The sequence below is a fragment of the Pithys albifrons genome, chromosome 9 (assembly GCF_047495875.1).
Source record: "Pithys albifrons albifrons isolate INPA30051 chromosome 9, PitAlb_v1, whole genome shotgun sequence".
Classification (NCBI taxonomy): domain Eukaryota; kingdom Metazoa; phylum Chordata; class Aves; order Passeriformes; family Thamnophilidae; genus Pithys; species Pithys albifrons.
This window is the reverse complement of record NC_092466.1, coordinates 22,044,920-22,068,489: the sequence shown is the minus strand read 5'-3', so window position 1 is coordinate 22,068,489 and position 23,570 is coordinate 22,044,920. Positions and strand designations below refer to the sequence as shown.

The 23,570-nt window shown below is 44.8% G+C and overlaps 1 protein-coding gene across 1 annotated transcript; it reads right to left on the bottom strand.

Annotated features, from left to right (window-relative positions):
- Positions 1-1,191: 1,191 nt before the first annotated feature.
- Positions 1,192-22,138, bottom strand: LOC139675967 (neurotrypsin-like). The gene is made up of 16 exons (XM_071564252.1): positions 22,103-22,138; positions 20,736-20,926; positions 18,675-18,720; positions 17,070-17,306; positions 15,642-15,765; positions 14,759-14,934; positions 14,108-14,255; positions 13,107-13,285; positions 12,580-12,721; positions 11,365-11,567; positions 10,291-10,432; positions 9,775-9,980; positions 9,154-9,232; positions 8,792-8,914; positions 7,991-8,271; positions 1,192-6,467 (listed from the first exon to the last, which is right to left on the bottom strand). The coding sequence occupies exons 2-16, from the start codon at positions 20,805-20,807 to the stop codon at positions 6,157-6,159; spliced, it is 2,469 nt and encodes an 822-aa protein (XP_071420353.1). The 5' UTR covers positions 20,808-20,926; positions 22,103-22,138; the 3' UTR covers positions 1,192-6,156.
- Between the last annotated feature and the right edge of the window lie 1,432 nt (positions 22,139-23,570).

Genomic DNA, 23,570 nt, shown 5'->3' with positions numbered 1-23,570 from the left:
CCTCCATTAGAAAGAGGAATTGTATCCAAGTAAGAATTTTTTAATGTCAGCAGTGATACCTGAATGCCCTCCTTCCTCTCTCCCAGTGAATATGGTAGCTATCCTAGTAAAGTCTGAAGTAAAGCCCAGTTTTGTCCTGATTGACATTTCAGTTTCAAAATCCAAAGCTATCCTACAGCTGGCAATCTGAAACAAGTAAGCTCATGCCAAACACTCCTCCCAAGGCTTTCATCATATGAAAGCAGCAGTCAAGTGCTTTAATACAAAACACAGCATTTGACAGACTTGTAACCTTAAGCACAGCTTCAGGGTTGTTCTTTCCCAGGCAGTGACTACAGAAGAGCTGCAGAACCCCTTTGATGGACCAGTGCCTGCTGACAGGGAAGGCCAACTGAAATGCCTGCACTCTGCTTCCCAGGTTTGCACAAGCAAGAGAGGAAATGAAGGTGGGTTAGAAAACCCCAAAGGCAGACATGAAGCAAAGAAAGTGTTAAGCACAAGCAGTTCCTTCTCCAGTCAGTGCATGTCAGTTCCCAACAGCAGGCTGGCGTCAGTACACACACAAAGTTACATGCTACAGTACTTGGAGTCTGCAGGCATCAGCTACACCAAGCTGCAGTCTAACCCTAATGACTTGGGAAAGTCAGTTCAGACCTTGCAAGGAGCTGGACTATGTTTCAAAAAAGCCTTTTTGTACAGAAATTCAGGTTTCAGCAGTGGGGTGGTGGGCGTAGAGTACAACAGTGTTCTTGAATCGATGGCTTGTTCAAGCTGCATTTCTCTTCTCCCGTTTCCACTTTTGCAAGGCTGGCTTTGACTCTTAGAATTGTGACACAGGAATCCTAGACTAAAAGGACACTAATTCATGCTGAACAAGTTTGTATAAAAAAATCACCTATAACAACAAATCAGAAAGCTGATATATTAAAGCCTGTTAAGTGCAATGAATTAACCTGCTCCCTACCTGTTCCAAATGGCCAAAACTATGGCCTTTGAAGAACTGTTGCATTTCATTGTAATGGCAGCTAACATGATTCTGACTTTGCAACATGCTTTTGCATGTTGAAGCTTCTCTAAAAATAACACTGTGACACTTAATTAGCTCAATTTGGTGCTGAAAAGAATCCTAAAACCTGCCCTTGAAACAGATTACTTTATTAAAAATAAGACAGAGCCCCACACAGTCACAATATAATCCATTTATTAGCATACCTTGTGAGCCATTGGTGGTGATCCAAGAGACACAACAGTTTTGGCACTTGACTGATTTCAGATGTACTCAGTTACTGGTAAGTAGAAAGGGATTTTAATAGTACTGAGTGGGGTATTACACAAATGAAGTTTTCTTCTTGATGTGGAAAATTAAATATTTTTCCTAACAAGTGAAAATACAGCCCAGGAGACATGCATTGGTCAAGGCTGCAGTGCCTCATTCTACAAGGAGCAGTTTGGTTACCACCAGAGGTGATTCTGGTCCCTCTAGCTGCAAGAAACTCCTGGGGGGTCTATTGGAATAGTGTTAAATACCACAGTGCAGTTCACCTCTCAAAAGCTTTCATCTGATTGCTGAATATACACATAAAAGTCTGTCTTCAAGTGGTTGGTGGATCACTGCAGCTCTTTGGGGGTGAAGAAACTTCAGGATATTGGCTTCAGAAAGAAAGGAAGACAGACAAAAGGCAGATCTACCTCTCTTACCCCTGAGACGGCAAATATCCACATTCCTGGTTCCTCACCAATGCCTCCACTAATACCTTTGAAAAACTGATCTGTTATTCTCTGCTACAAGAGTACAGGGATTACAAGGGTAATCAGTGTCCTGTCCAGGTTAATAAACAGCTACCTGATTAATTACAGCATAGAACATAATTCATAGAAATCATCAGAACAGTGCTCAGCCACAGGAAAGGGATAAATATTTAACCCAGCTTTTGCTAGCCAAAGCATGGATGGCTACCAGTGCAGGCATTGCAGGTCAGGAAGGCACCAGCACTGGGTAGCCTTTGGAGCACTGGGGTTTTCCCTCAAAGAGAAATACCTGGACCACTAATAGCTGCTCCTCAGACCCTTACCATAGCCACATTTCTCCTCCTGCCCCTGCTCCTAGCCAGTCATAGTGATGTTCCCTTTCTCACATAGCCAGCATGTGCCACACTGCTATGGGAAATTGTCTCACAGCATCCACATGGCAAAGTGTAGCCACAGCAACACTGACTGAGCTGTCAGTCCCTAGAAACAGAGTATATGCATTAGCCTCATCCCACCTAGCAATGCTGCAAAGGTGGACTGCAGCAGCCCTACAGGTGCGTCAGCCAAGGCAAAGCTCTACACAGATGTTTTGGGGCTCCCTGCTCAGAGCTCCCCAGACATTTCTGTGAGCTCAGTGCAACTTCTGCACCTCCTGAGACATGGGGACAACTAACCTTGGTGGGCTTTCATCCCCTTGTGGCAAGGCTGCCACCACAACCACACTAGCAAGTGTAAAGCTGGCTCCAGCATAAAGACAGTACAGCACTGAAATCACTCACAGCATTGCTTACTATGGAAAATTGTACTCAAATAATCAGCAGGTGACAGAGCCTCCCCTGGCAAACTGCATTCAGTTCTGGTTACCAAAGTTTAAAGATCCATCAGAAAGAGAAGACATGGAGAGACAGTCAGCATGTTACCAGACACCTAAACAGTTTGAGTTGAAAAGAAACAGAGAAACCACAGTCTTAGGAACTACCTCTAGAGTAATGAACAACAGAGAACATAAAGCCAGGCCCCTTAGTTCCTCTCATGACCGAGAACACAAGGACAGATGGGATTCAATAAAAACAAAAGGCAATTAATTCAGGAACTATAAAAGGAAATTATGTGCTATGGAGAATAAAATTGCATTGGTTTCTGTTGCCAGAAAATATTGAGACTGAGAGCTTAGTTGGATTAAATACAAAATTAAAAATTTAAACATTTATATGGAAGATGAAGGCTTACATTAAATAGTTTTTTAAAAGTTAGGGATATAAATTCTTAAACTTAAAAAAAAAAGGATAGTGCATAGTGTTTGTACAACACCTAGAGGATCAAGTACTTGTACTTCCATTTTTAATGATAATAATAGTAATGCAAGTAATTAATTTATGGGTCAGGAACAAAATTCCCCCAAAGGAAAGGCTGTTAAAACTTGTTCAGTACAAACTCACATGTACTATCGTTTGGAACATCTGCTGCTGGCCAACATTACAAAGTACAGTCATGTGGTGGCTGAATGCTGCTCATGCACCTGGGCAGTTCTGGTAAGCCTCAGTGGCAAAGCACAGGAGTTTGGTTTGGACCACAGTCCCAGGTTAAGCAGCAAAGAGCAATAGTGGTGCTCTGGAACAGGCCAGGACAATGGAGGAGAGTCTTGGCAGGCTCGCCTACAGCACCAGTAGGGTGTAAAAGCGGTGGAAGGAGATTGGATACTTCCTTCCCTCCTCCTGCCTCATGCAAGACTCACAAGATATTAATCACAAGGATTGTCACAGCTTTCATGGTGACAAGATCTAGGAGGAAAAAATATTTTGAGCTAGAACATGGGAATTTCAGCAGACAATGCCAGGCCTGCATCTCCCTCATGTTACCTGGTAATTTATTCTAACTCCTGAAAGGCCACCCGCTAAGGAGGCTTAGGGAAATAACCTCCCTGTTTCAGTGCTTTGGGTGTTTCTATGCCTGTTGGGGTTATGGGTATAAACTGAAAGATCAAATCAGGTTAAACTGGAGATGTGACAGTACCCAAGACACAGAAACTCCATTTGAGATGCCATAGCATGCTGGCTAGGGGGAGGCTGAAGCTAAAAGCCAAATTATTCCATGTTTTCCAGACATTGCTGCCAGTGTGGAACTTGGCATTTAATGCCCCATAAGAACAAGAGGTCTGTGACATAATTGCCCTCAGTCCTCCTGCCATTTTAATTCCTGGGAGATAAGGAGCAGTCTGCAGCTTGCATCTTAGATACTCTCTGCCAGCAGCCATAGGACAACACAGCCAGCACAGAGCCAAGTGCAGCACTGCCAGGGGGTCAAGCCTGGCACTCCAAACAGGGCTGTCAGCACAAGCTGCACTGAAGACACTCAGTACCTCGAGAAGGGCACAAACAGATCAGGTTTGTCTCCAAGGCCAGTTTGCATGGATTCTGACATTGCATGTTTTAAAGATTCCTACAATTCTTTGTTAAAACAAACTTTCTGAGCAGGATCTTTAAACCATCCATTGCTACACTGGTAACCCAGCTTTCCTGGAGAGGGTAAACAGAACTATTTAGTTTAACATTCACACACAAAAATCAGCCACCTAGCCAGGTTAGCACCTTTACATTAAGCTATTTTATAGAAGATAAATTACAGCTTTAGGCAATGACTACTTATTGAATCCAAGGCAATTTCTAGGACTCTGTCACCACACGCCCTATAATATGACAAGGCTAATCAACAGGCTGTGGTCTGCCTTCTGTTTGCCTACAAATTGAACACCTCAAGGCCTTGAGTGCGGACCTTCCAGACAGCAGGTCAGTGCCAGACCCAGTCACTGCCACCCTACAGAGCGTGAGCACATCTGGAACAAGTTCCACATGTCCCATCCTGTCTTATTACTCCACATTGAGGTCCTTTGTTACACATCAAAGCTTTCTGCTTCTGAGCAGACCTGTCTTCCCTCTGGCTTATCTACACACAGTGAGAAGACAGTGTGCTCTGCACAGCTGTAAATGCACTTAGCCCTTCTGTCTAGTTTTATATTTTTTTACCCTACCCAAGAATAATACATTAACTTTAAAAACTGCTTAAGGCATAAGAGGGAACTCTGTTCATTTGTTTGGATAAGATGGAATTCTGGAAGAAATTGAAGTGTTCAATAACCCCTGCTTTCTCTCAGCATTGTTTCTGTTCAGGCTGAGCACTACAGCTTGATGGCAGTGCTGGCATACCCTCGAGCTAAGCCAGCTTACTCCCAACGAGAGGAATGAAAAGAGAAATACTGCAAAGAAGAAAAAAAAGAAAGAACAGCCCAGAGGTTTCAAGAATAGTACACACTTCAGGAAAGTAAGAAGCTGCTCTGCAGCACACTTACTGTTTTTTACAAGGAGTGAGTAATTTGCTTGAGGTGTATCTATGCCCCAGGAGTAATTCCATGTTTCACAGGACAACTGAAAACACAAAGATATGAAGGACTAACAGCACAGGTAAAGGGCAGCTAATAACAGTGGTGAATAAGGTACTACAAGGAAGGTCCCACAGTGCTGTTAAATCATGATTCAACACATGAATGTTTGAGATTAACATTACATTTGGATTTAAAGAAAAATAACATGTCTATTCAGCCACTTGGGGTCATATTTTTAAGTTCTTCACAGTAATCATGAGGGCAAGAAACCTCCTGTCTCCTAAAAAAAATTTAAAGATTCTAGGAGATGCTACTTTAAGGAAACAAAAAACCAAACACACACAAAGAACCACTATAGTGATAAAGCAGCAATAAAAGCATAGCATCTGGCAGCTGGAAATGTGTGACAGAGGAGGAACAAGCATCTCTTAGCAGGGGCAGACCCTTGAAAGGGATCATATGGAAGCAGACCTACTATTCAGAAGAGAAAAGGTTCCCCCTAGAGACATAACAGGGAAGGAAGAAACCTCAGCTCAAGTCAAATCTTCTGATTCCTGGAATAGAAGAGAGCTGTTATGAAAAAATATCTGAAGATTTCCACTATGCCAGCACCCAGTGCCATCTTCCAAGCATCTCACCTCTCCTTGCAGCGTTTTTCAACTGTCCAAACATACAAACAGGAATACATTTTCAGTCAGCAGGTATTTCTCTGCTTCTAGTATTTCTGTGTGCCAGGGCAAAGGAACAAGTGTGACTGCGTTACAGGACTCAGATACTTTGAGCAACGTATACTTGATCATTCTTACCAGAGTGCACCTGCATTCTTTGCTTACAGATTACAGACTAAAGTGAAACCAAAGACTTCAAAGAATCAATCATAACTTTGTTTCTCTCAATTCTACATTTAAGTCTTTTGCCAGTGTCCACTGAGAAAACAGATCTCCATCAGTCACAGACCAGAAGCCACAGCGTTCTGCTGCTGCAGGGCAAAGGGACCATATGCTGAAGTTCCTAGAGCTCAGTCATTTTCATTTTAGCTTGGTCACTTTCTTGATCCAGGGTACAAATTTGCTGACCCTTGTGTACACACCAGGTGAATCCTTCCGACCACAGCCATACCCCCAGGAAGTGATGCCCAAAATGATCCAGCGCCCATTTGACCTTTGACACATGAGTGGCCCTCCACTGTCACCTTGGCAGCTGTCCACCCGCTTCTCTTCAGAGAGGTTCCCAGCACAAATCATGCGGTTAGTGAACTTCTGCCCATAGCGGACCTCACAGTCTTCCCGCGGGAGAAGAGGCACCACCCCCTGCAGCAGAGTTCTTGAGTAGGACTTCCCTGGAACAGAACAGACCAGCCAGAGGGATTCATGTACAAACAGCAGCAGCGACCTGGAGCAATGGTGCTCCCTACAAAAACAGACACTTGCACATTTCATGTCAGGTCTGCAGCACAGAAATAGGCTGAGCTCAGCATCTCTGAACCACCAGAACTGCAGAAAGAAGTGATGCCAAGCCAGACCACAAAAGAAGAGCTGTAAGATCAAAGATACAGGGAAGAGTTTTGGAGAAAAGGGTTAGATCAAAGGATGAGTCTTACTTCTGGTTCTGCCAACAAGTAACTTGAACTTTGTTCAATTTATTTCACCTCTCTGAACCTCCATTTCCTCCTCAGTAAAACAAGGACAGTGTTTTCTCAAGTGAATAAATGCAGTAATACCTGTTAAGTGTTCAATCCTCCAGGAAGTTTTACAAGATGTTTCAGAGGCATTCAATTATTATTCAAAGGGAGCTCACTTCGTCTTTGGCCAGATTTGTCTCTATTTGATCAGACCTCTTTATTACCCCAAGGTTGCTCAGAACATAAGGCTCATTATGTCTACATAAGGCTCATGTGCTATATTAGAGCATGACCTTTCTGTGCTCAAGGTTTATATAAGTTCACAAGGTAGTAGGTAACTGCTGCTCTCACTGAGAAAGGTGAGGTTTGCGTGGGAGGGATTCTAGCCACTAAGCCCCAGCACAGCTTAAATTAGTTACACGGCTAAAAGTTGCTCCTTGATCCTCCCCAGACATCCTAAAGTGACACATGCAACTGACACAGCTGACTTCAAAGGCAAATGTGTAGTTCCAGTTCAACAGTGAGGGTAATAGCTAGAGAAACAGCTGGTAAGGATGGGCAAGTCCAAAATCAATAGACAAGGTCCTGGGGCTTTTGGCAGCAAGTCTTGATAAGCATATGGCTTTTCTCCAGTCACAGGAGCCCCAGAAAAGCCTCCCTGCTCTCTTTTACCTAGGAAGCTTCATAGCAATGTGCTCAGAGGACAGGTACAAGCTGTTTAGAACTCAGTGCAGAAACGAGCCTCAGAGCTCATCTGTCCCTGCAGCAATATCGAGGGAGATTTGAGTCTGAGAGAGATTCTTTCCAGCTCACTTCCAAGCTCTCACTTCACTTCTACAGTACCATGAAGAGGGCAGAAACTCATGGAAACATGGGGGCTTCCCACAGGCTTGGTACAGCCGCTCTGCACAAGCTGCTCCCTGAGGGGTCTGCTGTGGACAAAAACATGTGCAGAAATGGGAAGAAGGAGAGAACTGTGGCCAGACGGCAGCATGGTCTCTGCTTCAGAGCAATGCTATGGAGACCAAAGCTTTCACCATGAGCAGACTCAAGAAGCCTCAAAATAAGAAGAAAACACAATGGCACAAAAACCATCCCACTTTCCCAGTTCTAACACCATGCACTGGCACAGACAATGGGAGCAGTGGGAACACAGCCTTGAGTCAATACAAATTAATGGCCCATACAGACTTCTGAACACAGACTCCACCTTTTTTGCCCCTCAAAGCCCTCCCACTCACCTGTGTCTCCCCAGCCAGAGATGATGCAGGCTTGCCTATTGATGTCAGACCTCTCTTTCCTGTCAGGCAGGCAGACAGGCAGGACATGGCGATTGAAGGACAGACAGTGCCCTTCTCTGCCCCGCATCCGGACCAGGGCTATGTCATTGTCATTGCTGCCAGCCCAGTAGTTCCTGTGGAGGACAATCCTCTCCACGGGCAGCTCCCTCTCAAACTCCTCCTTCACACCTGTGTGGTAATCGCCCACCCGCAGCAGGTAGCGTCGCACATCAACACCAAACCTGGAGAAACACAGACTCAGGATCTCCTACCAAAAGGGAAGCAGACTCACACAAGTCTCAGTTGCTACGGGACTGAACCACCTCCTCACACCACACTGATGAAACAGTGCCAGCTGCAGAACTGTGAGATCTCTTTAGCAGATATGGACATGTTGTAGTCAATGGGTGTCCCAAATCACCATCTAGCATGCACAGGACTTTTCTTCCTATTAAGATTGCTATAAGAGTTGCAACAGGCTTGTGAACTGATCTGTTCACAGTTCTTGAAAGCACTTAAAAATGGCAAAATGCTGGTTCCCTTTAAGTTGTAAAGCCTCAAAGCTAAGAGGCCAGGTGTAAGCAGTGACAAATAAAGTCTATTAAGTCATTGCCATAAGTACTCCAAGATCACACCATCACCTGAATTTCTTGGTTTAGAAACTTTGCTTATTTTTTTCCACTGGTCTGGAAGGATAAACTTATATGAGGTTATCTTGTTCATCACTGAGTATCCCTCGTGGGTCCCCACTGCCAAACACACCTTTTGAAGCAGTGGGCTGCAGTCACAACCCAGCAGCTGCTGATCAGTGTTGCTCCACACAGCAGACGAGTATCCCGACGAAAACCTTTCAGGCGTAGTGAGGCCTGCCATGGCCAGCCGCCTCTGACAAAGAAACAGAGCAGTAACAAGTGTCACAAACATGGAAGCAATTTTCCTCTCTTCACATCCACTCTGTCCCATCTGGGCTCAGCTGGCAGGCATTCCCAGGCCCACTGGTTCAAATCAAGTTCAAAAATCACCAGTGAAAATGTGTTAATGTACTCAGCATTTGCCAGGCTATTTCCAGAGCCTGATGGAAAGCTGGAATCAGTCTGGCTTTCACAGCAATTCCAGGGTAGTACCTGAGAGACTTGTTTCCACCTATGATCCTTTTCTTGCGACGGTGGAGCAGGCGCATCCCACAGACAGCAGACTCTGGACCTGCATAGCAAGGTTAGACCAGTTGTGTAGCGACCTTCAGCTTAAGTATCAGCATTGCTGTCACAGAGTCACCTTCCCTGAGGGCATTAATCCTCAAGGTAATCGACAACACTAGGTTGTGCATATGGAATTCATAGAAGATTTGGTCCCACAGTCTTCCTCAGTTTCTGTGGAGGTGCTCACCCACAGTATCTGTAGTTTTATGTCAGAATTCAGACCTATACCTATATATATGTATATATATATTCAATACTCTAAACACCAAAGCTTGCTCATGGTTGCAGGGTTCTAAGGAAGGGCACTTGGCTGGGGAAGTTCTGCAGCCTCAAGGACCTGACGAGGGTGGAGCTTCTCAGACTAGTCTGGAGCACCCTGTGCCCCTTAAAAGAGACAATGAAAACAAGGAAAAAGTAGGAAATGCAGGACAGGACATGCTTATTTTGTAGGTGAAGTTTCAGCCAAAGAGAACAACAGGGAAAAACCATAAAAACATGCAGAGATCCTACAACTGGAGCTCCAGATTCTTCCACAGGATATGTCACCTGTTCTCCTGATATCTTGAACCTTCTCTTCCACATAGTCACAGATCACACCAGCATCCTCACTGTGCCAGCAGCTGTGAATCCTGGTGTCCGACCTGGCACATTGCCCCAGGGTGTGCTCCATGCCACTGCATTCTACATTGTCCAGATGGATGGGCCCATGGCCTTCCCCAAAATAAGCCATTGCTCGGGCTTTTGCTGTACCACTGCAATTAGAGAGAGGGTGGCTAATCTGCAGTAAGCAGGAGACAAGTGAATCTGATGCACCAGCACATTGTAAGAGGAATAATATTGATGTGTCACTCCACACACAGTGAGAAGACAACCCTATTCCCCCAAGCATATGTGGGTATACCAAAACTGATAAACTAAGGATCATAGAATCATCATAGAATCAACTGGGTTGGATGAGACCTCAGAGATCATCGAGTCAGATGTGAGTAAGCCCTCAGAAACAAGTCCAGAAAGAAGTGCTCCCGCTGAGAGCTGTTTCTCTCTGTAGGATGCAGCTCTTACCTGAATCCCAGTTGCCTGCAAACCACTGCAGCATCTCTGTCTGTCCAGTCATCATCACAGACACTGCCCCACTGCCCATTCAGTAACACCTCAACCCGTCCCTCCTTGGTGCTTTCTCCATCCACCAGCCGTACAGGAGGCCCTAAAGGAAAAAAACACATGGGTTGCTGCAAGAAAAAGCACCACAAGTGTCAGGTGTCCAAAAACTTGTGTTCTATAGAAAAAGATGAAATCCCAGACATCAGTAAGCTTAAAACAAAAATAAAAATAAAAGGAAAAAGAATAAAAAAGAAGAATGTCTACATGAAGACTTTTTACCTCTGTGCTGAATCAGAAGACTACATACATAATAATTTATTTAATACATACTGGAAATCATCAGTGGATCATATTCTGAAAGCTGAGTAAAGAGGAGAACAAAACAGAAGGAAAGTTATTAACTCCTGAGCCAAGAGTAGACAAGCTTAAACATGCCTGGGAAAGAAATCCATTAAATTATAAAATTATTACATTACTCTAAGCAAAAGAACAGTTCTACATCCAGGAAAAACAAAAAAGTTGAATGCCAACTATTTCAATAACAAATATCTGACAAACAGTGAAGTCTTCCATAGTAAGGAAAAGAGAGAGTATCGCGCATTATATAAATGAGGACATTATGCTAACTTGAAATACTCCCATCCACACAAGGGAGTACAGACTTTTACACAACATCCCCTTGCATCTGAAGTCCTCATGTCTTAGCAAGGTGTTAACTACACCAGTTTCCTAAAGGGTCTAGTTAAAGGGGTTCCTTGAACAATGGCATGTTAAGGCAGCCACTGTCCCTCAGCTACTCAGGTTTGTTTCTTAGACTGCCAACACAACTCTTTTCAGTTCCCATTTATCTGCTGGTCTGGTGGAGCCACAGCTCTGTGGCTCTGCCCAAAGACAGCCAAGGCTCATTCCTCCTCGAAAAGCAGACCCCTCATTGAAACAGCTCAGGGAAAATTCCCACATCTGCCAGTGCTTCCAAGGGAACAGACCAGCAGATGACACTTTCCCACCATCCAGGGCAAGAGCAAGGTGAGTTACCCAGGCTGCTGTCCGGGATTGTGCTGCTTTCTGGGGAACAGCGGACTCCCAGATCCTCGGCATGTGAGCAGTCATGCTGCCCCCAGTTGCTGTGGGGACAGTCCAGGAGGGACAGCTCTGTCCCCACACAGGCCACATCATCCAGTAAGATAAAGCCTTGGCCAGCAGCATAGTCCCCTTCAGAGGCCAGGGCAGCAGGACCACTAGTGGAAGGAAACAGAACATAACACAAGATTCATTAAAACTGTGAATGCCGCAGAGAGACCCAAACTCAGACCCAAATGGGGATTGCCCTGAAGAGCTTCACTATGATATTGGTGGCCTCCTGACCTGAATCCCTCAGTGATACACAGGATGGCAACCAAGCACCTTCACCTCTCACCAGCTTCAGTTTTCAGAGAGGCCTGCTCAGACCAGTCCATTTCCTAGTGTCTGATCAAAGGCATAGTCATAGTAGCACAAAGGGCGAGCAGCGGCTGCTTTGCAGACATGACACCAGGTACATCAGTCTGGGGAGGGGCTAGCAAAGAAGGCATCAAAACTATCAGTATTTAAGTAATTATACTTCTTTTTTATGGAAGCAGCTACCTTGAATTGAAATGCAGAAAGCTGCAAGCTTTTAAGAGATGACAAACACAGTATGCAGCTGCACTCAAAAGGGCAGTATTTAGTTTCATCTTTTTCTGGTCTATAAAGTTGAAATTTACAAGGAGACCATACTATCCTGATTTTATATCCTTCTCAACCTCATATCTGAGGGGACATCCCTAGAAAATCCCATAGAAAATCCCTATTACTACTCTTTTTTTTCCCTGATGGTCTTTGTTCAGCTACTGAAGCAGGTGATACATTTGGCTGACGGAGCAGATGAGTGATATTGTTTCACTGACAGAGCAAACGAGGTGGCAGTGCTGAGCTGATACACCTGCAAATTTAAGGAGTGTTAAAAGAGAACTTCTTGACTTTGTTGAGGAGTTCATCAGCACAGTATCAAGCCTGTTATCTGCTTTCAAAAGAGGCCAAGGCAAGAGATAATAAAGATTTTTTTTTCGCCTTGGAAAGGATGTAGGTACCTATTGATCTTATGCTGAATCAAGCTGCGTAATGGTAATAAGCCTTATAATAAAGACACATGGAAGGATTAAGGTCCAGCCTATGCCAGTGAAGGGTGATGAAATTAGGAAGCACAGACACTATACATATTTTCAATCCTACCTGAAGCCCAGCTGCCTGCAGACCACCTGGGCACCGAGGTCTGTCCAGCCATCATCACATACTGTGCCCCACTCTCCATTGTAATAAACTTCTACCCTGCCCTCGCTGGGGCTGCGGCCACCAGCCAGCCTGACAGTGCCCTCTGCAAGGGGGAGAGAAGGAAAGGTCAGCACTCAGCAGGGGGGGCAAAGAAACAGCCTGTGAACCATTGCTAAGTCTCTGCACAGCTCATCAGTGAAAGAAACCCAGGACAGGTTATCTTTGGGTACTCAAAAAACAAACATTCATTGCTCCCAAACACGCCCATCTGTCAGGGAAGCATTCACCTCAGCCTTTCCACCCTGAGCCTGCCTCTGATCCATTTCCAATCTGCGGCTTGCCCTCTGCCTCCACATCTGGCAACCCTTGTGGGGCTGTACACAGAAGCTCTGCAGGACCCTGAACCAGGGAGTTACCTGCTGAGCCAGCCCAGTAATACGGGGGTACAACCGCCCACATCTGACTGGCACAGAGCTGTAGATCTGTACCTGTGAAAGGGTCACAGGAGACACCAGCGTCTTCAATGTGGTCACAGTTTTGCTGTCCCCAGTCACTCTTCTTGCACTGGTCAAGTGAGAGTTCATTGCCTGAGCACTGCACTTCATCCAGCAGGATTGGGCCAGATCCCTGCCCATAGTGAGCCCACGACAAGGCTTTTGGGTTCCCACTGCAAACATTACAGACACCTATGCTCAGTAAGGAAGGTCCCAGTTGTATACCTTCAGATTCAGCCTTGCACAGGGACTCTCCTATGCTAGGTCACTGTTCTCCCATAGACCACCTGTGTTTCTGTTGAGTTGCCATCTGTTAACCAAAATATGTTATTGGAAAGTTTATATGTGCCCTTCCAACAGGTAACAAAAATGTGCGTGCAACATAAACAGTTCAGACACTTGGGGAGTTCTGAGGACAATGATGTAACATCAGTCTCAGTTACAATCTCAGTAACAGGAAAAACTCCCAAAGTTTGAGTGGTCTCAGACCTGAATAATCTATTTTAAATAATCCTGTACCAATGTGATTTTCAAGAAAGCTCAGTATACAACAGTTCCCAAAGCGTGGAATGGCACACAGGAGAATGAGGTGCTCTCTCTTGCTTTCCTGTCTGAAGAGGCTAATGGCAATCAGCAAAACTGGAGGTGTTGAAACTTAACCAAGTAAGCAACTGCAGGTCACATATGGAAATCACCATGACAAGTTATCACTGAGGCCAACAAGATTTGCATTAGGATACGTCTGCAAAAATAGTGAACAGGGGTAAACACAAACAACCCTTTGACAGGGATGCATCAACTTTTTTCACAGCATAAACCCATAGAACTGACAGGAATGAAGTATTAAACCACTTTATAGGATGATCAGTCCAGAATTATCTTTTGTGGAGTTTCTGTATATCTCCAGTAGAAAGGGCTGCTAATATAATGAAGGGTCATGTTCTTCATTCTCCCTACTTCTGTTACTACTCCATGACATACAGCAGGGAGATTACCTGAGTCCCAGCTGTCTACAGACTACTTCAGCATCCCGGTCGTCCCACTGGTCATCACAGATGGTACCCCACTTGCCGTCATGGTAAACCTCCACTCGCCCTTCAAAGCTCTCCTTCCCCCCAACTATACGCAGCGGGGCACCCACACCTGTGCTTCAAGAAAGGGAAAGAGAGCACAACAGAACAAGACAGAGACAACACACATCCAGCAGTTCAGGGTGCAGAACCATTCACTGGCCAGAGGAGCTCTGGGGTTGCTCTCTTATCACATCCTCCCCCCCAAAACCCCCATAAGCACCCGTGACTGCAGTCCACAATATGGGGTACTGCTGATCCAGGGACAGCTCTTTAATGAGCTGCTGTGATGACTGGGGGTTTGGTTCCTGCAGACAAATACCTGACTTGATAAAAAGGGGATGTGGTCCTAAGCAACAGCCATCTCTTGATGCCTGTAGACATATACCCATTCTGAGTATTTGCGATTGGGAAGGGATAGATAATTTTCCACTGGAAGGAAGAAAACCACCTGCAGAGCAGGTGAATGAAGAACATTTCCCCATTATTTTCTCTTCACAGCTTCACAGCCTTGGATTTTACACCTTATCAGCAACACTGAAAGAACCAGGAAGCAAACCTTCCTTGGATATTTACCTTCTGGAGGAACACAAGTTACCATGGCACTCCCCTGGTTACAAACTCCTGACACAGCTTCCTGATAGCCACACTGCAGCAGGGTGTTCTCATCCCCATGGCAGTTTGCTGACTGCAGGTGCAGGGGAACAGGCCACGGTCCAGGATGACTCTTCTTCCCAGCTGTGCCAATCTCACTGGTACAGAGAATGCAACAGAGCAAAGAAATGCTGTAGCATGGCTTGATTTACAAATGCCCTCAGTTGTTGTGACTCTCCAGTCTAGTTGTGATATTTCACATCCCAATGTGCCCAGCTGATTGGAAGTGCATAAAGAGGTGGCCATTTATAGTCTAATGGGAAAGCACAAGGAAGCACAAGGCACTTCCCACCACCTAACCTTTCTGTGTGTCTACTTACTGCAGAGGAGCTGGTGTAGATAGAAATGGCATCCTTGTTTGAAAGCAATGAACAAACCCATCAACAGACTCAAACGCCCAAATATTTAGATCACCTTCTTCCTTTTATCTGCTTGCTATTTGGAAGTTTGAATGTCCAAATCCCAGATATCCAAAGTGGATTCATACTCTTAAAAATTCTATTAGATCATGACTGTAAGTCCAGGAAGTGATACCAAAAAGGGGCTGCGATTTCACAGCTCACTCTTCACAGTCTGGAGCATAAAGCAGAAACTATTTTAAAAATTCTTGTAAGTACTGATTGGGTTGGGCATAGCCTCCAAAAGAAAACAGTAGAAAAGGACCCTGAAAAACGGGATATTAGATCATAAAACAAACTCCTTTCCCCCAGCCAACACAGTGTGCCAGAGAGACTGTAACCACAGAAGCTTTTGATTCAAATGCCACACAAGCACGTGACTCTCACAACCAGACTGATGTTCCCACCTGAGTCCTAGTTGCCTGCAGACAACACTGGCATCCCAGTCCGTCCAGTGGTCAGCACAGACTGTACCCCAGAGTCCATTGAAGTACAGCTCCACACTACTATCTTCAGCCAATCGCACAGCACCTTCCAAAGGAGATACAAACAAAAAAAATCCAGCTGCTATCTGCTGATGGAATTTTCAGACAGCAAGTCGCGGACTTGCATATAGTTGTGCTGAACTGCACTTGGCTTCTCTCATCCCTGTTTTGCTTGTGCTGGCACAAAGCGACTTGCATGAAAGAGTGTGGGATGTGGCACCTTCTCAGTTTCAGCAATGGCTGCTCAGGAGCATGCCTGGTGCTGTGTTCTTTCCAAAGCAGGAAACTTGCCTTCTGCCACACCTCTTGATTTCTCCTTCTGTGAAATGGGGGTGATTGTACATGCTCCCTTGAAAAGGTGTATGGAAATGGCAGGCTCTCTAATTACTTCTGACACTCCACTGATCTATTTCCATCAACCACTTCACCTGTATGAGTCACTGTTCCTAGAGCAAGATGTTCATTAACAGCAGATGAATCCTCTTTAATTTCTGTAAGAAAAGCATGTGCCAGTGTAAATGTCCTTTCAATTCCCACCTCACCACAAATATCTGCCACTGTTTAGACAGCACATCAGCTTGCTTAATTATGTACTTGAAGAAGGACACATCTTCTGTCTGTAGTACCTCAGAGCAGGCACACAGCACCACTACATTTCTATCCTTCCCTTTAATGAAGCCATTTTTAAAAGCGCATCCACTGGCAAGGGAAAAGACTTTGTCAATTCATTTATTAAACTGGTGCTTCAACTGCAAAATGTAGAAAAAAGCAAGGAAGGTCAGAAAACGGGGCATTTTCAAGAATGCTTCATGACAGCCCATGCACTGAGAGAGCTCAGCTCCCTTGCCTGCCCTAAACCAAGCAGCAGTTGTTGTGTCAGCACTGAGGAAGTTGAATGCAAGTCTATGACTTATCTTGCCACAGAAGATTTACAAATCTAGCCACAGATTTTTTCTTCTTATATTTGAACTGCTACACTTACATGAGGAATGCTCTGATAAGGACACTTAAGGAGCAGGAGTGGGTTGTTTTCCACATAACTTACACTGTTTTCAAAGTGGCATAAGTTAGTAGTAAAAAAAACCCTGTCTCCTTGTGTGAGAATAAAACATCTACACAAGGCATTGTGGCTACAGCAGCTTAAATCCAACCCCTACTATATACAGACGTTCTTCTCCCACATAGGCCAGCCTCTAGTACTAATTATTTCAACAATTTGAAACAGTTATTGTACTGTGCTTCTTTCACAGAGTGTTCCACCTGCTACTTCCAAGGCTGTGCAGCACCCATTTCTGGCCCGAGCCCCCGAGCAGCGCAGCCTGGACAGTGGCAGAGAAAAGCAGCCCTTACCTTGGTTACAGTCGCAGTTGGACCAGCCGATGGCCCCCGACGCCAGCCGGTAGAAGCACCAGGGTGTTGCTCCCCCATCTGGGTTCCTGCAGTGATTGTGGTCCCCCAGGCCACGGTCTGGGTACTGCTGGACATAGTCAGGGAACTCTGCCCAGTTGAGGCACTCTGCCCCGGCCTCAGTGACCGCCAGCGAGCCATTGTAATACCCCAGGGGTCCGACAGCACACCCGCTGGATGCTGGACACAGGAAGGGAGCTGTTAGCACCGAACTGAAGCTCAGTGTGGGGGACACCAGCTGGTTATGTGAAACACCTCTCATGTCTGCAGTCTCAATTGCTCCTTGCTTGAGTTCAATTCTATCACTCTTCAAGGCAGTTGCTCAAAGAATGTTTATAATACTCACTGTCTAAACCACAAGTTGATCTGAAGTCATGAATTGCCCAGACAGACCATTGAAAAGTGTTAAATCTGGGCCCAAACATGGACAATTTGAACTGTTTCCCATTACTGTACATCCAAACATGTACTCACTTTGGAGCACCACTTGAGTGTGGCACAAACTCCACCACTTCCTTCCCCACCTGCTTTGACACCTGAATAAGATAGTCTTAAATTTGATCTTAGGCTCTTTAGAATATTAATTGCCTGTCCAAATTGTATGAAACTGAGAAGAGTTTAACTATCATTTCACTCTGTAAAGCAGGAAGGTGGGAAATGCCGTTGTATTTCATTGTATGTATGTTCCCTATGCCATCAGTGTGTCACCTGGCCTATTTGAATTTGGCCAGTGTACTGGAAAGGAAAGGGAACTTATTCTGGGGAGAAAGTGCAGGTGCCAATGTTACAGTGGCCATGTGAAATATCTAATGTAAAGATACCAAATAATTAATTTAATATGGCCTTTAACAAAAGAAGAAAACTCTCCACTAATGATCCTGAAATCAAGAGGGAAAACACACACAGATTCTGTGTGAACATGGACTTTTGAGAGTCCACAGCATGGGAAGAGTAGCCTGAGAAAGGGACAGCAGTTATGGGTCTATTCACTGAACAAATAAAAAGAAGCTAACACCTTCAGAAAACCCTTCTGCAGTAAGGACACGTGGGGCAAAGAGCAAGGGTATAAAGAACATTGCATCATGTCAGTTGCCTTTTAGACACTGTCAAGCACAGAGGGAGCAAAATGACAGCTCAAGGTTAAATGCAAGGTACAAAAATGAGAAGCAGTTGGAGGTAGGTAAGTGGAAAACATACCATATGCTTTGCATCAGCTGGGACCCTCAGAGGGGGGTGTATGAGAATTTGGCAGTTACTAGAGAAAGGAAAGGTGAGCATGTAAAAAACACCAAGGCCTTCAGAGAAAGAGATGGAAAGGAAAGAACATGTGGGAGAAGCAGGGAACTGCAAGAGTATTAGACATGAAGAAACAAAAGTGGTCAGGCCATGTTGGTGAAAGAGATAAACAGACATTGAGGCAAGAGGAAAAACTGAATAAGAGATGGAAAGAAATGAAGGCCAGGGAGCAGTGGTTCATTGTGCCTATGGTCCCAGATCCTCACTGCAGGAATCTGCCCAATGACTGAATTAATAACTTCTTGTTCTTACCTGCACTCTGCAAATGGTTTTGGTTGGGCTGGGATCCCAGGAAAGCCTGGGAAAAGAAGCAGAGAGATGATTATCTGATGAAATAAATATGGGCATGTCCTAAAAGCAGCTCAGCTTTTTGCAGCTTTAGGCAAACACACCCTAGTAACCAGTCTCTTCACTGCTCTCCCCATTGCTCCTCTTCAAATCCAATCATAGCTCTGTCCACTAACAACAGAATGAATAATTACTGGCCTGCAGAGATTTACCCCAGTGCTACATAACAGGGCTCTGCTTGTTTTTCTTCAGTAGAGTTGGAAGTCTGAGTGAGATGCCTATGAAAAGGAAAGCTAGAACAAAATCATTACTACCAGTAAGAAAAAAATGAACAACCATTCATTCTCTCTCCATTTATAGGGCAAGTCATCTATGGCCACAATAGCAGAGATATATATCTATGTGATAGGATGATGCTCTCAGGATACCCATTATAATGGTAATAAACATCTGTATACAAAGTGAGAAACATCTAAGAAAATCAAACAAGGCTTTTTGAGGATTTTGTTTTTAATATTTGAAAATATGATATTGCTTATGGTATTATCCAAATGGGGATAAATAGGTAAAACCAAAAAATATGAAACAAAGTCCTCAGAATTCTAGCATCCTGTCTGGCCCCAAAACTGTATTTCCTCTTATAGTCAGTGTTCTTTGTGGTTATAACTTGACTTTTGGCTGAGAGATAGGGATCTCCATTCAACACCACCAATACACGGTGTGCAAGCAAGTGCAAGATCTTCATAGACCCAGAGTGAAAAGAAGAAACTGTACATGTTTCTGCTAGCTCCTTATAGTTTAATTAGTTTCTAAATATTTTTAATGAACACTTTTAATACTTTTATATGAACAAAGAGTTGTAATTCACAGAGCAGAGGTGTGCAGCTGAAGAATACTAGCTATTGGTAATAGTTGTGGTTTTCTTCAAAATGCACTAATTTTGCCTCTCTTAATTTGGAATTAAACCAAATCCACTCCATATGCAGAGATAATTCCCACAGAAACTTGATGTCATTTTCAAATCGAGGTTATGAATATGGTCCAGCAGGTGTTGACAACCATAGCCAAACTCCAGCAGCACCCTCCAGAAGTCAGAATGTGATACTGCACATGAAGATGAATTCCTGACATGGTTCAGGAACAGTAAAACACATCTCAGGTGCATATGCACAAGGGGTGCACAGATAGACCAGCATTTTACTGAAAAGCCTTTTTCAGCCAAACCCCTGTCTACCTGCACGTATCAGGCTGCTGCAAACATACATAATGGTTTGTGAACCAACAGTGCTGAAGGACTTCTCTGAGGATCTCAGAGCTTTTAGCAGAGAGAGGAAAGTAGCAAAGCTGCACTTTTGTGACTGCACTGAACAGTTGACTGAGCCTCAAACTAGGTCCCTCAGCAACTAGATTTTAGTGTACACCTACACACACATGTAAACCTGCAGGTGATAGAGGGATGGGTCAGACTAATAACAGGACCTGAGAGCCTGAACCCATTCTTGTTGGAGCTGGACCACAAACAAAAGTACTGCAGTCCAAGTAATAAGCTTCCCTTCTAATGAAAGATTAGTTGCTGCCATTTCCTGTAGCAGCTTCCAAAATATCCCAACTTTGACCATTACTACCAACAAAATGTAGTCCCAACAGCCCACGCTGCAGGCATTGCCCCAGGTCTGTGTAGCCATAAATCATCTGTCCACAACAGCAAGAGGGGCAATCAGCAAAGAACAGAAACAAAGGATCTCTCCTGAGGGGTTGACTGCAGCGCCTGAGAAACATAGGAAACCCGAGCCAAAGCATCTGCAAGCCCTTGTGCATCCTGCTTTCCTGCTTTGTTTCTTTTTCTGAATTTCATATGCACAATGAAACAAATCCCTCCCCAAGCCCCCAGCCCTTCCCAGAGGCCACAGCTGCCTGGATGCTCCAGGTAACATATTCAAGTAATAACAAAATCCACTTACGGTGAGGATATTAAAAGGGCCATGTGACTTCTTACAAGCAGATAGAAAAATAACCATTTCTTACCTCCACACATCTGAGACAGGATAGCAGACTCGAGAGCTCTACCAGGAGCCCAAGTATTTTGGAAATCTCCATCCCTCCTGTACAAAGTGGGCAGAAGGTTCCTCAAGCGTCACATTCTCGTCCACCTGCTGGGCTCTGCTTTCCCACTCAAGGTGCTCCACACAGGAGTGAGCAGGATACCTTTTCCATTTCTACGCAGGGAAAAGGATGAAAGGGAAGGGATCAAAGTTCCCAGCAGCATCTTAGAATTTCACTTTCCCTTCCCTTTCCCCATCTCTTCTCCGTGATTCTTCTCTTCAGAAAGGGGAAAGAGAGAGGGAAGTAGGCGAGGAGAGCATGCCCCAGAATTTCCCTAGCGCATCTGAGAGCTCGCGGAGGGAGCGCGGGCGGTTGGCGCACCCTCAGCCCGCTGCGCACCCGCCGTCCCCTCCTCTGCCCAGCCTGCCCCGTGCTCCAGGTGGGCGCTTCTCCCGGTGGCAGCCTCCGCCTCCTCAGGCCGGGGCAGTCGCACGCTCAGCTCCCGCAATGCCGCTCCCCTCTCCCAGCGGCACAGAGGCTGCGGCTGGGCAAGGAGCCGGGGCTGTGTCCTGCTGCAAAGCCCCCGGCAGCGACCGGGAGAGGAGACGGCGTGTGCGCGCACGCTTGCCAGAGATTAGACTTCTTGGAAGGAACCTGGACTTTATCCCCCCACCGCTGCCTCCTCCATTAGCTGCTTGCAGCTTCCCGCGGTCAGCGCTACTCACATCTGAACCCAGGTAAATAGGACCCAGAAAACTTTACTTAAGCAGCTTCCAGATCTCCCTGTTGAAAACCCACAGGTGGCACAGCCCTCTCCAAGGTGCATTCCCAATTTTCAGCCCTGCACCTTGCCCCCATGGGTATTGCCTCCAGAAACCTTTTCATCAAGCTTCTCCTTGACCTTGGGTTGTATTTTCCCTCAATTGACTACGATGTTTTCCAGAGGGTTGATCATTATTGTATTACCAGGAACATGGGTGTTTTAGTGTTTTCAGCTTAGTGCTCCATCATATGAATTAAGGCTTGAGGGTACAAGTTTTAAACACTATAAAATATGAGGGAAGTGGTCCATTTGATACTGTCCAATCTCGGATTTTTTTTCTAACGTTCCCTGTGCTGCTTCTAATGGGCATTTCCTATACTGACACTCTGGAAGGATTAACTCCTGGTATTCTGCAGCATGAAACATGAAGGTCACCTTAAGAAATGAGCTCACTTCTGGCCAAGTCTGCTAAGTAGCAATTCCAAAGACACTTTCAGCATAAAAACAAGGAATAGGCTACTAAAAATCCATTACTTTGACAAAAAGCCTCTTTTTTTTCCTCCTTCAGTTATTGCCCATTACTCACTTCATGTTGACAGTTTTGTGTTGTCTCATCCTCAGTCACTCATCAAAGGCAAGGAAATTTCACTACATGCTGGATCTTTCACAGGATTGGCTGAGTGGTAGGAAGGAGCCGTTTCTGGAGTGGATTTGGCCAAGAATTACTCAGTTAATTAGAAGCAAATCTCCTATATCCTTACAGTGAGGGAGGCAGATGATCAGGATGGAAATAGCTTAGATGCTACATCATGCTGCAACTCAGGGAGCAGGCAGCACTGGGAAAAAGGAACAAAACAAAAATACAGGACTGTGTTGGATCTTATAACCACTTACTCCAGTGAAAACACAAGGAAAGGATATACTGGAGATAGGAACAGAAAATCTACTGGCATTCAGAGAAATTGCCTCTTTATTCAGGAGTAGAAGTTATTGATGCTCCTTCAGAATTCCCTCCCATAAAACACTCCTGTTTAGACCTCTGACACACAGGGTTCAAAACCTCTAGCTAAAGCCTGCACTGGATTTCTCTCACAGCAGCTTCTAAGTTGCTTCCCTCTCAAGGCAAGGTTTTCCAAGATAATTTTCTAGATCAAGTAATTTTAAAAGAAACACAGACCAGTGCACCAGAAGCACTAGAAGTCTAAGTCTGTATTCAGTTTTTGAAAGAATGATGAATTATGGAAAGTAGTGGGGTTTGCAGTTGTCTCCTCTGGGGTGGGTCCTCTTTTGGAACTACTTCTGTCTTGCCAAGACTCCCCTGGTTTTCTGGCACATTTTCTTGAGAGGTGGATCTCAGGTTCTCAAAAGCTACTCATGGCTACATGGCCCTCTCCAAGGTGGAGAGGAAGGCAAAGAAGTAAATTATATCAATACATAACTACAGCAGTTTAGATTGGTAATGTGTCTACAGATAAGGTAAAATACATACTGAACTTTCTTGTATGAGCAACTCTGAAGTAGTTGTAAATATCTAAGTCCACTATTTAACATTAATCACCTTCGCACCCTAATGTATGTACAGTTCTATTATAATAAGCCTATGATTCCCTACAGAGTCTTTTTGCCTTCATTTTTTCAGATTATTCTGTACTGACCTTTCTGAACAAGAAATGCCATCTTCTAAAATGTTCTGGGCTCTCTGGAATTCAACCCATTTCTCCTGAACTGGTAGGAGTTTCAACTCATCAACACCAGCTGAAATACTAATGCTTCCTCCACAGATATTCAGTGAAAGCCTAAAAAGAAAGGTAGTTAACAGCAATCCTACCCAGGGCTGGTATAATACTCAGGCTGTAACGAACAGGAATAAGATCAAGGAATTCCAGCAGATTTCCTTAAATCCTGTAAATCCGACTTAGGAGGGTAGAACAGTTAGTCAGCTTTTGTTTAATTCTTTCCCCACCACGCAATCACATACAGGTCTCTGCAGCAGTGTTCTTAACCAGTGGGCTCAGCACCAGAACCTAGTTTTCTTTTATTCCCCAGCAACACCA

Bases quoted from the DNA above. Each gene is read 5' to 3' on its own strand.
- LOC139675967 (XM_071564252.1), bottom strand. From the start codon at position 20,807: ATGGAGATTTCCAAAATACTTGGGCTCCTGGTAGAGCTCTCGAGTCTG. The intron at 18,721-20,735 runs GTAAGAAATGGT...TTCTTTTCCCAG, and splicing joins CCTGTCTCAGATGTGTGGAG to GCTTTCCTGGGATCCCAGCC. The intron at 9,981-10,290 runs GTAAGAGCTGCA...CTCTAATTGCAG, and splicing joins TGCAGGCAACTGGGATTCAG to TGGTACAGCAAAAGCCCGAG.